A 13,242-nucleotide genomic window follows, 5' to 3' on the forward strand; every position below is an offset into this window, starting at 1 on the left:
AAACACTGGGAATATGTTGAAGATATTGACAGTCTCTTCATCAGTTTTCAACTTGCATATGACAGCCTAGACAATATACTGCATGACTTCAGAACCACTGAGAAGTTCATGAGAATAGTGCAGACTTGTATGGATGGGTCAAGGACAGCACTTTGTTTTGGAGGAGTCAAATCAAAAGGCTGCTTTGTCAAAAAACTTTCTGGAATACTGGAAGTAATGAAATAGGTCTGTATTTAGAGATGATTAGCTTATAATTAGTTTAATAGGTGAAGTACTACTACAACATATTTAAGGCTGTCAGGAAATACACCTCGAGTTGACTGGTAACAAAAACATGATCATACGTCTGTAGCATGAATTTTGTAGTGTCTGTAGCAGTTGTTTTTTGAATCTAATCTTTGTTGATAATGCATTCAGTTTCTGTTCAAGTAAATCCAATGCTTCCTTATTGCTTGTTTATTAGTGGTGCAATGCTTGCTGCTGCTGCTGCTGCTGCTGCTGCTATGAAGTTGTAGTAATTGAATTTGGTGGCTACGTGTGTCACCATATCTGCCAGAGCAATTTTCTGGGAAGCTTAACTTGTCTCTGCATTGCCAATTTTGTTTATTCGTCTTATGATTTTGCAAATAATCTTTAATTTATTGTAGAGGTATTTTATTTTTTATGTATAGTGCATAGTTCCAAATTACGCCTATCTAAGGGTAACAGTTCCCTACAAGTTATTTTTATCTTGTGAGACTTTAAGGGCTAAATGTTAATTTACACCAGGATTATACTATATAATAATTTACGAGCAAAATTTATTGGAACGGGTGATACAGTTATGATTTTAGAATATATTAAGCAACTGTTGCAACTACACAGAAATGCCCCTGTTGTAGAACTGCAGAATTAACTTTTAGACTTTTTTTTTAGACTTTGTTTTAAGTATTCCCTTTAAGATCATTTTTATTGTCATTTTTGGCTTTTTATAATATACCATAATGTGCAAAGGTGGATAATGATCTGAATTATAGACCTGTATATCAATATATAGCCGACTCTTTTTTTTTTCACTGTAATGTGCAGTTTTCAAAGAGAAAGGGAAATCAAAACAAAGTACGAACATCGAAGTATTTAACAACTTAAGTTTTACAATCACTTTACCACATGTCCTGTCAGTAGCAAAGAAATAAGATTAGACTGAAATTTTATTGTGAGTTGCAGTTTGTGAGTGTTCACGGTTTCTTGCTATTTAACCGACTACTGGGCCCTCCCGTGTATAAAATGTGCAATCCACAAACAAAATTGTTTTGCACCATCCCATTATTGTTTCAAGTTTCAGAGATCATACCTATTCCTTCTTTATTGCTTCAACTAACACAGGGACAAGTTGTATTGTCATACATCCAAATGAGCAGTATAAAATAAACATTGAGCTAGGTGAGAAAAAAAAAAAAAAAAATACGTTCCCTGCAAGAAAATGACCCAGATCGTGAGCTAGTAGCACAATCTGAGAATGAGATAATTGATAATCGAATAAGCAGTTGGCTGGGATATGATGCACCTGCACTGTTTAATGCATTGAGTGAGTCATTACTGTGGGATAACAAATAATTATTGCAACAAAGTGATATAATGATATGTTTACACATGTACACAGTACATCGCGTGCCTACTCATGTTATGTAAAACAGCACTCCCGCTCGTATGTGTGTAATATTGCCGTGTTGCCTAAATGTGGAATGAAGCGTTCTGTAAGCTAAGTAAACTTTGTGTGACTTAAAGACTTTTAAATTATGTCATTTATAAATTCTGTTCCATTTTCTTTACAGCGCACTTACAACACATACAAACACAGCAGAGAACTCCACAGATAATTGAAATGGAGAAAAAGTTAATGAAGCACAAAGAAACACTAGAGCAGTTACTAAATCAGAAGGTACTTGTAACATTTTTTGCAAGCATTGTGGCAGTGTGTTGAAAGCATCTAGAGCTAAAACTTTCTCTTAAGAAATCTTAGTTATCGATGAGTATCAGTTTTCTTGTGTATTGTTTTGAGATACCATGTGTGTGGTGGGTAGGAGATTATGAAGAGTTTGCTGTATGAAAACAATTTCCAGTGGTTTGCAGAAATGAACATGCATTATGTGGAATAAACTAATGTCTCTGATGCTGTATGTTATTTGGATAAAATGTTTTATTCACTATCCATCAGCCAGTATCAACTAGCTGTCATTTTTGAGTTTGTATATAAGATTACTCATATCCTATTAGCAGATCATAGATCAAGTTAAATATAATGTTGAAATTCCAAGATGTATTCCAAATACGTTGCCAGTCCCGCTAAACAAAAATCACATTGCAACACTGTTGTGTCTATTTTAGCTATTTGGGACTAATTACTGTGTTATGTTAATAGGTGGCATCAATGATGCAACTAAGACTGACATTTGTAGATAAATTGAAGGACACGATAGAAAGTCACCTAACAAAAATGCAATCTAGAGTTCTGGATGAAGAACTAATTCGATGGAAAAGGGAGCAGCAGCTTCAAGGAAATGGGGCACATTTTAACAATAACTTGGACAGCATACAGGAGTGGTAAGTGTAAATAACTTCTTTCTTATAATTTTTGTGGGTGTTCATAACACGTACATAATTGTGCGCTGTCCAGGGAATCAGTAGCACTGTTACAGACGATATCTTTGTTGTTGTTCACCAGTTGGTGGGCATAGCCTAAGAAAAATTAGTAAGGGCTTGTTACGTCGTTATTCATACATAGTAGTAGTGAAAAGAAATAAGGCAGTCACATCTCAAAGTAGTGAACAAAAGATTTATAGATAGGGGCCACTTGCAGTGCAGACATTTAAAGTGAAACTAGAAGGGCAAACATGGTAAGATGTCTGCAACACCATACATCCTGAATGACATATACAGGGTTAGCCAGTGAAACGGGCAGATTGGAGATGGCCTTGACAGCTGGAATATGAGTGGTGGGGGTAATGGTGGTCGGCTCCGTTCTACCAGCATGTCCTGCCATTTAGTTGCGATGGATCGTTGGACGGGTGAACATTGTGGTTAAAGCATATTATACGAATGGTGAGAGTTTGGTGAAAACGCGACGTGCTTTTCGACGCCATTTCAACATGCCGCGCAACAAGCCTGTTCCCTCGGATAATGCAATTCGTTCGTGGATAAACAACCATGAACAAACTGGATCACCATTTAAAAATGAGGTGGGAGTGCAAAAACCGTTCAAACCCCTCAAAACGTTGCTGCTATTCAACAGGCAATGCTCAGAAGTCCACGCCGATCTGGCAAACAACATGCTCTATGTCTTGGAATAAGTAACAATTCAGTGAGAAAATTCTTCATCAAGCTTTATATTTTCACCCATACAAAATAGAGATTGTGCAATCTCTCAAACCAAGTGAGTATCAGAAATGATTACATTTTTGTGAGGAAATTGCCAGAAGACTTGAAGAAAATGACGACCAAGTAAACAAACCACTTGTGGATGAATGATGAGGTGCATTTCCACCTCTCTGGTTTTGTTAATAAACAAAACTTCAGATACTGATTGGAGGAAAACCCTGGCACACTTCATGAAACGCCTCTTCATGTGATGGTTTGGTGTGCAGTGTCGGCAAGAGGAATCATAGGCCCATTTTTCTTCTAGGATATCAATGGAAGTGCTGTGACTGTTAGCTCGGTGTGTTACGTTGCAATGATCCGGAACTTTCTTACACAAGGACTCGCCCGTTTTCCAGTGAATGAGCTCCGCATGGTAAAGTCGTCCACGGCCATATGGAACTCATCCTTGAGGAGCACTCATAGGGACTCAGTTGTTCTCTGCCGTTTCTGAATTGGACATACGCGGTTGACCCACAGCTATCTCCTTCGCCGTGAGAACCCACCCAAGTGTCGCTATGATGCAGGGCTGGCAGTGGTCCATCTTCTGATGGTCTGCCCCCTTTTAGCCCTCTTGCGGCAGTCCTTTAATTTACCAGCTGCACTTCCTTCAATTCTAGGTGACGATGCCTCTATAGCTGACTCAGTTTTACGTTTTATCCGTGCAGCTGGGTTTTATCACTCACTCTAGTGTGGGCGCTCTTGCATGATTTCTCAGGCTACACCCACTCCAGTGGCTTTTAATTGTGACGTGGATACCAAAATAGTGTCTCTTGTGGTAACAAGTTGTGTTGGTGCCTCTATTAACACTTTCCAGCTGGAGGTTCTTTGTTTGTAGTTGAGTGGTTGACCTTTTACCTGATCCATCAACCACTGTAGTCTGTTTTACTCTAGTTAACTATTTGCTCTGCTCCTTTTAAGTGTCCTCTATTTTGTTATTGTGGCGTTCATTTTAGCTCTGTACCCCTTGGTGTTCCCTCCCTCTGGGTGCAGAGGTTATGCTTTTACTGTATAGGCCTTTTACAAGTATGTCTGTCTGGAACGGGGACTGATGACCTCAATTTTAGCCCCCCCCCCCCCCCCCCCATCAAACCCCAAAACCAAACCAAACCAGTGAACGAACATTGTTCCAACAAGCCACACTGCAAGAGTTGCCATGAATGCTGTGAATACTTTGTTTCCAGGTGGTGTCATTTCCCAAAACAGGGATCTCCCTTGGCCCCCTCACTCTCCAGATTTGACAACCTGTGACTTTTTTCTCTGGGGTGACTTAAAATCAAGAGTTTTTCAGAATGATCCACCCAGAACTATCCCAGCCGTAAAATAACAGATGTGGGACGAAATTGAATTAATACCAGTCAGTATGCTGCAAAATGTCATGGGAAACTTCCATGCCCGGCTGCAGAAGTGCATAGATTGCAATGGATGACATTTGGCAGGTGTTATATTCAAGAAATAATGTTTTCACTTATTGTACAGCAAATGGCTACCTCTGTAATTTATATTTATAACCATTAAATTAAAAAAATAAATTTTCTTAACGAATTAGCTACTTATTTAACTCTTCCCGTTTCACTGGCTAACCCTGTGTAATAAATTTAAACAATGGAAAATCCAGGATGGAATAATGACAATATTATGAAATGGTTGGATTATTACTCATCATATAGTGGAAATGTTGAGTTGCATATAGGAGCAACGGAAGCCTGTTAACCAAGTAAGCTTTCGGCCAAAAAGCCTTCTTTTGAATTAGACAGAAAACACACACACACACACACACACACACACACACACACACACACACGTGCAACTCTTTCACACAAGACTACTGACTGTGGCTGCCAAAGCCAGACAATAGTAGCTAGATAATAACTAGTATATTGTTGTACAGCCTGCACAGTATTGTTGTTATTGTTAGTGCAGTGGTCAGGCACATAGCATTTGCAACCTGAAGTCTTGCAGGTTCTATCAGTTCAGAAGTAAGTAGTCCAGCAATCGACTGATTTACAAACAGTATCTATAGTGCATGCATATTAACTTGGTTGATTTTAACTGGGGGTGCAGAGTTTGGGTGTAGCAAGTGTCACTGAGCAGAGGAATGGGACAGAGAGGGTATGTTTTGCAACGGATGTATATTCTTAGTGTGGGTAGTTAGCTTCCTTTAATGAGGATGTTTGTAGATACCATTTGTGATGCGCTGAGAATTGTTTCATCATTCTATGAAGTAGCTAAGTTGTTTCATTGATTCATTAGTTTGTGGTGTAATAAAATGGCTACTAAAACTAAAACTAATTTTCTCATTTTAAAAATAAAAGGCTTCAAAGAAAATTCTTTTTCATTCCAAAGTTTAGTTAGGTGCTAATGCTCATGACGATGCAGGAAAGGGGGAGGGTGTGACAACTAATATCTGACTGCATTCAGAAAGGTTGGGAACCCCTCCTGTGAAAGTAGAGAGAACTGTACATACTGCACAAGGCTCTTCCTAGGTCTTGAAATTCTTATGCTAACTTCTGAGGACACTCACTCATCAATTGTATTTGTTGCTAATAAAAAGCACTTGCAGTTCAAATATAATTTTCACAATACAATACATAAAAATAGTTTGCATCTACAATTTTCTGCCTCATCTGGTATTCAAAATGAAGGTGAACAGGTTAGATTGATTGGATTCAGATTTAATTCCATAGACCCAAAAATGAGGACTCTCATGGGTATGGAACAAATCAGAAAATCTAAAAAAAGAAAACACAAAATATCTAAATATAACTCACTACCGTGATCATTTGTCAGGAGATTGTTAGAATATGTGAATACATTAATGTGAAATGGAACTGCTAATATTTACAGAATTAATACCCTGTTGGAATGAAACATAGTTACGCACTTATAATAAATGTATCAAAGACAAAATATCTAAACTTGACTGTTGTGACCAAATGCTGTCAGAACTGAAATCTAACAAACATTTTTATTTAAGCTGATCTAACAGTCCCTGTTAAGATACTCATCAATAGAATAGAAGGAGATGCCTATCAAAAAGTCTTACAAGCTCTGTTTAAACTATGCTTTATCTGAAACCATGTTTCTAGTGGTTGTTGGCAATTTATTGAAAATGTGTGTTCCTGAATATTGGACCCCTTTTTGGACCAAAGTAAGTGATTGTAGGTCTTTATGTAGATTGTTCTTATTCCTAGTATTGATACCATATATTGAGCTATCGGCTGGAAATGAACATATTACTGGTAACAAATTTCATTAAGGAATAAATATACTGAGAAACAGTGGTTATGATACAAAGTTCCTTGAACAGATTTCTACCTGTTTTTTTTTTTTTTTAATTTACCCCACAAATGAGTCTTATTACACACTTTTGCGCGCTAAAAACTATTGGTCAGTTTGACGAGTTACTTGCACTTCAGCAATGCTGTGGTATGCCCTTCCCAGCTGAATTTATTATCGAGTTGTTATCCCAGAAATTTAACAGTGTCAACCTATTCAATTTGCGTGTCTTCATAATATATGCTGGAAGAAAATCTCTTACAGGTTCTGAATTGCATATAATGGGTCTTTTCAAAGTTTAATGACAGTGAATTAGCTTTAAACCATTTATTAATGTCAGTGAAAATTTGATTAGCTGCCATTTGTAATTCTGTACTTGACTTGCTACTTATTGCAATTTTTCTATCATCTGCAAACAAAACAAACTTTGCATGTGGCTATGTAACAGACAAGAGGTCATTAATGTACACAGGAAAGAGCAGTGGACCCTAGATGAAACATTTAGGAACACCACATGTAATTAGCCAAATCAGATGAAGATTGACTGCTTACTCCACAGATATTTTGCAGTGACCCCCTTTGTTTCTTATTTGTTAGGTAAGACTTGAACCATTTCGTAGTACTGCCGGTGACACCATAATATTCTAATTTGTTTAAGAGATTGCTGTGATTCACACATTCAAAGGCTTTTGACAGATCACAGAAAAAGCCAGTAACCTCTAATTTGTTATCTAATAAATTAAGGACTTTCTCACTCTACATGTCGATATCCTTCTGTATATCGGAAACCTTAAGCAACTTGGACAATATGGTATTTGCAGTCAGAATCTTAAGTAGAGGCTTTAACACACCCTTTTTCCGATACTTTTGAAAAAGCCAGCAAAAATGAATTTGTTAGATAGTTTGACAGTGTCTCTTTATACCCTTTCTTGTAATGAGGCTTAACTTCAGCATATTTTAGCCAGTCTGGAAATGTTCCGCTTATAAGATATTGTTTACACAAATAACGTAAGATATATCTCAACTTGCATGAGCACTCCTTGATTAACTTTGTTTATATGTTATCATTCCTCTAGAATACTTTGATTTCAAGGATTTTATGATGGATGCCTCTTCTTTGGGAGAAGAGAGTGTCATTCCCATTTTACTGAAATTATTTGTAAAAACTGGTTTCAGATACTCCATTGCACTGTTTACTGAAGCTGTTAACTCCAAACTGTCAGTAACAGAAACAAAGTACTTGTTTAAGAGATTTGCAACACTATATGCACTTGTTATCAATGTCTCATTTATTTTTAGAGCTATCCTCTTCCTTTTTGGCCCTACCTGTCTCTGTCTTCACTATATCCCATACAGTTTTTATTTTGTTGCGAGATGTAACTATCTTTTTCTCATAATAAAACTTCTAAGATTTCTGCATTGCTTGCTTCAGTGCATTACAGTGCTAACATCAGAGCTTTTCCTAGATAGTAGATACAGTCTCTTTTGTCCCACATGATATCTTTATTCCTCGTGTAATCCAAGGTTCATTTTTAGACTTCTGTTTGATTTATATGTAGAGGAAAACAATTTTCAAAAGAGGACATAACTTTATTAATGAATGCATTTGAGTCAAGTATTGTAAACATCTATCCAGTTCATGTTTTTGAGCACTCTCCTAAAATTCTCACTTTTTGACTGATTTAGTACCCTCCTGTTCTTAGATTTTACAGATTTTTTTTCATCTTGGCAAGTTTCAGCATAATCAGATTGTCTATTTACTATTAGTTTTGTGATATGTCTTTTTCCCTAGATTTGTCTATGAAGATACTGTCAATAGCCATCTCAGAGCATTTACATACACAAGATGCAAAGTTCACAGGTTCACAGTAGGAATTAAATTTAATGACTATGTTTATGATTGCAATACAGTGGAACTTCGATTTTACAGTCTTCGATTTTATGTTTTTCGCATTTCTACACAATAAATTTGTAGCTCCTGTGATAAACCCATAAGAAAGATCAATGGTAAAAATTCCCCGATTTTACATTTCTTCCTAGGAAGGTTTACCTTCATTCTAAGTTCTTACTCAACGTGGCTCTTGACTTCATGCAGCTATCCTCCTATTGACATTTGATGTGACTGAACAGGTCATAAGTGACATAAGACAGATGGTTCGCATCATAGATAGAGACAGAGTTTAGGAAATATTTTAGGTCATTGTGGAGAGGGGAGATGCAAGAGAGGAGATGCTGTTGTAATTCACAATCAGTGTTGCTAACACGACTTGGAATATTTAGCTTGACCGTGTAATAATAATACAACTACTGCTAAATTGCAACAGTCATAGAAAAAAAGTCAATCAACACAAAGTGTTACAGACCAAGCCAATACGTGATGGAGGGGCCCAGTCATCACATATTCTTGTGCCATATATGACTCAATCTCATCTTTTTATGTGTATTTCCGATGTACTGTATTCAGCAACAATATCAGTCTTCACCCTTTTAAATTCAAATACTGAGCCTCGAAGAATATCCTGGTCATAATCAAGGAAACATCATCCATTGGCGGCTAGTGAACTATTATTGGCTGGTGACACAGTAGCTAGCACAGCCAGCACACTACACTTCACACACAAAATGAGCTCGCCTACTGGATGCGTGGAGAGGGGGAGTGGCCCTATAGTGACGGTAGTGCTGGCAGGAGTGAAAGCATTTGGTGATGCTGTGAAAATACACTTTTCATACAGATGTTGTACTATGACAGATTTCACATGGAAATAGAACAAGGGCTTCGCAATAGCTCATTTTAAAGACTTTCATGTTCAAATCTGGCACGATACAGTTGCAACTACTACGTACACTATTCGTGTATACTTGGCACTGCACACACTACACACTGTAGATCATAAAGATTGGCATCAGTGGTAGTGGACATGAAGTAAAGCTTTCTTTCAAATTCATATTTTATACAGTGTACATAAATTTACCGAGCTGACTTCCAGTAAGGTTGTAATGTCAGTTGGGGAAGGTAACTCATATTTTCACATCTATTTTTCTCACCAAGCGTAAAAGAACACTAATGGTGAAGTGCAGCTCTTAAGAAAAGCATAAAACAATAATGGCAATGGTGACAAAGTATGTCATTAAGCAGATGTCTGTGTTTCTGCATAAGGTTTAATCACTTAGCTGCTGTGATGTTTTTGGTTTAATTCAACATGTTCATAATTTTTGTTTTTTCTTGGGTGGGGACAAAGGGTATGTGGTTTGAACGTATAATTTGTGGTTGTAGCATGTTGGAAAACAGCTAGATTACCTTGTACCTGCATGCCAATTTCAGTTCTTTTGGTGAGTTCTTACTTGCTGTTACACATCTGTGATTTTTTTAAGAACTGATGAAATTCATTACCACACATTATTGTACAAACATTGTATTGTACATTTAATATCCTTCACTTAGACAGATTTTATACTAAGTATTGGAGAGGAATGCTCTTTTTAATCATATATGCCAATTACATATGTGTTTGCTCATGTTTTGGGTGGTTTTAATGTTTTCCTCGGTTGGGTTCTATTGAATCCTTGATTCTATATTTTCCTCAGTTTTGAGTTTTTTAAATATGGACCACTTGAAAATGTAAAATATGGGTTTCACTGTAATTGTTTACTGACGGACCTTTTCAGTGAATCAATATTAAAATCACAGTCAACCACTGTTTCCTTGTATTTTACTGTGAGATGGGACAGCATGTTTTTTTACTGTGAAATGGGACAGCAGTGTGTCCATATTTTTTATATAGATAAATAAGGCAGATTGACATTGACCTATCTCAAGATTTGGAATAGCTAGAAGGCTCTCCCCCATTATGGGAGTGCAGCAAAATACAAAGCATGTCAAGAAATTAATACAATTATTTTTTTAAAATCCCTCTTGTTAGACTCATTGTATTCAGAGCAATGGAATCAAGTGGGTGAGGGGGAAGCAATCTCTCTCCTTTCCATGAGTACCTAGTTCAGTCTGCTCCAGGAGCTCAGGGCTTGCTGTTTACACGAACCTCCTGGTGGTACATGTGTCAGAGCATGCAGCAAAGTCAACTCTTGGTTGATGTCACTAAACAAGTCCTGCCGACACCTGCTAGATAATTCAGCAAACTTACTAGCATTCTGTTGTGTTGTATTCTCAAGTTTCATGTTGGTGGGAGTCGTTTCTGGAAGACTGGGAGAGGTAAGTTACGAATCACAGTTTTGACAGACATTGCCCAATGAAAATGTGTTAGGTGCTCTTTATTGTTTGAACAATGACTGTCAAACGAGTGTGCATATGATAGCAAAGACTCCCGCTACTTCAAAAACTACTGTGGCTAACATACTTAACAACAACTTGGAACATTGGAAAGTGTGGGTCAAGATAGTCCCCAAACTGTTGATAAACAACCAGGTGGAGATTATGAATGAACTTTTGGAATGTGTGGAAAATGAACCTCATTTATTTGGCAGTATCATTACTGGTGACATAGCACAGCTGTTTGAGTACATTGGAGAGATGAAGCATCAAAGTTCCAAATGCACATCTCTAAGTTCCCACACCTCAAGAAGGCAAGAACAGACAAACCGAAAATGAAAGCCATGCTGATTGCCTTTTTCAGTGTCATTTGTGTGGTTGACCAAGAATTTGTATCCCAAGGGAAGACAGTCAATGCTGTCTACTATGTGAATATTAGAGAGATTAATGAGGAGGATTGTCGAGACAAAAGGAGATCATCAATACCTGGCAGTTGCACCATGACAATCCTCCCTGCCGAATCTCTGTATACACCTGGGAGTTACTGGCCAAGATAATAGTTTCAATACATTGCCTCAGTCCTCTTAAAGGCCTGACCTGATTTTGGTGCTCTTTTTTTTCTGCCCAAGATATAACATGGTTCTGAAAGGTTCAGGCTTGGGATTAACAAAATAGTCCAAACTGATGTGCCAGAATCTAAATGAGGTTCGTGGTGACACCATCAGGGATGCATGCAGTCAATGGCTGAGTCTATGGGAAGACTTGTAGATGACAAAGGGAACTATTGTGAAGAATTTCAACATTCTGAATATCTCAAGTGAAAAAATGCTATAGATGTTATTACATTACTTTCTGGACACACTTTGTAGAGGAAGAAGTGTTTGTAAGTTAAATTTGTTCCAGTGGCTGGATAGAACAGTACAATCATGAGGGTTCTCATTTTCCGTCAGGCAAGCATGATAGATTTTATGTTTGATAGAACATACATAATAAAGTTAGATGTCCATAATAAAGTTAGTTTTTCGAAGAATTTGTTTCCCAAACATAGATTTGTAGTGGCTTTGTCATGTTACTCAGGATAGAAAAAGATAAGAGACAGCAGCAGCTGCACTGGTATGTGAGAAGGGCTGAATCATATTTTTGAAATTATGAGATTTCATTTTATTTGTCAGCCACTATATAAAGGTAGACGGAAACTTTCCTTAGGAAGAAGATATTTTTGTTGAAAGAGACTTTGTCCCAAAAGTCAGTCTGGATTGACCAAATTACTTGTTTTTATGATTTTCTGTAAATCCCAACATGAAGAACTTCCATGGATATCGAAGGAGTCAAGCTATACATTAACATAAAGGTGCAGCTATTAGAAACCAATTGAGTGCACTGTATAATAATAAGAAACTATCAATACATTTCTATATACTACTACTTTTTGCATGTATTAAATTTAATCATAGTAAAATAGGCAGGAAAGCTGCTTTTCAGTTGTTATTTACCTGCTTATCATCAATACTGCTTTCTTAATATTTGTGTAACAATTTTGAAGTTTATCAGATAACATATATCCATATTTGTAATATGCCTCAAATTTTTCGGAATGTAAGTTAAAACTTATTTTTATCACTCTTTCCATATAGTTAAATGTTAAGTAGAGTAGGGAACTAAAGGATAATAGAGTACATTAACTGTTTCACAACTGCAATAAGTAAAAACAGGAAACAGCAACTTTTAATTGTTGTATTTATTAAAAACTACTGATATCACCTGCTTTGAACCAACATTGCGATCTTCTGATTTTTGTTCACATTCATCTTATGTCATTTACATGGTACCAACCAAATGATGCCTATTGGCAGCTATTATGAAAGTATGTGTGATATTGCCACACAGAAAGGAGCAATATTAGAAAAAAGTATCATTTTATGTAAATGTTAATGTGGAATGTTGGGTGAAATACAAATAATGAAAGGAGTAAAGATAACAGTTCTCTGTGTAGTTGAGGCTTTGAGTGGTTGATGTGAGATAAACAAGAATGAAAATTTTGCAAATCTTTGGGACCTGGTGATGTGATCTGATCTGTCCACATTGTAAAGAAAATGCAGTTTACCTCATTTTTATTTTTAACAACACTAACAAAGAGCTAAAACAACCTAACTGCTATCTCAAGTAAATAATTTTGTGCTTCAGATGTAGAAAAGCCTGTGTTTTTGTGCAGTACTCTTGGTTCTACTATTGGGACATTAGTATTATACAGTTTCGCTGTAATGAATGGAAGAAACCTAGTTGTTTTTGAAATCTCAATGTCTTAT

At 36.8% G+C, this 13,242-nt stretch overlaps 1 protein-coding gene across 13 annotated transcripts in view; it reads left to right on the forward strand.

Annotated features, from left to right (window-relative positions):
- Nucleotides 1-13,242, forward strand: part of LOC126267038 (signal transducer and activator of transcription 5A) — a 153,749-nt gene that overhangs the window by 10,342 nt on the left and 130,165 nt on the right. For all 13 annotated transcript variants that reach the window (XM_049971832.1, XM_049971826.1, XM_049971827.1 and 10 more), the window contains 2 exons: nt 1,815-1,921; nt 2,402-2,583. In XM_049971832.1, the coding sequence (XP_049827789.1) occupies nt 1,815-1,921; nt 2,402-2,583 (289 nt within the window). The remainder of the gene's footprint in view (nt 1-1,814; nt 1,922-2,401; nt 2,584-13,242) is intronic.

Source organism: Schistocerca gregaria, chromosome 4 (genome assembly GCF_023897955.1).
Source record: "Schistocerca gregaria isolate iqSchGreg1 chromosome 4, iqSchGreg1.2, whole genome shotgun sequence".
NCBI lineage: Eukaryota > Metazoa > Arthropoda > Insecta > Orthoptera > Acrididae > Schistocerca > Schistocerca gregaria.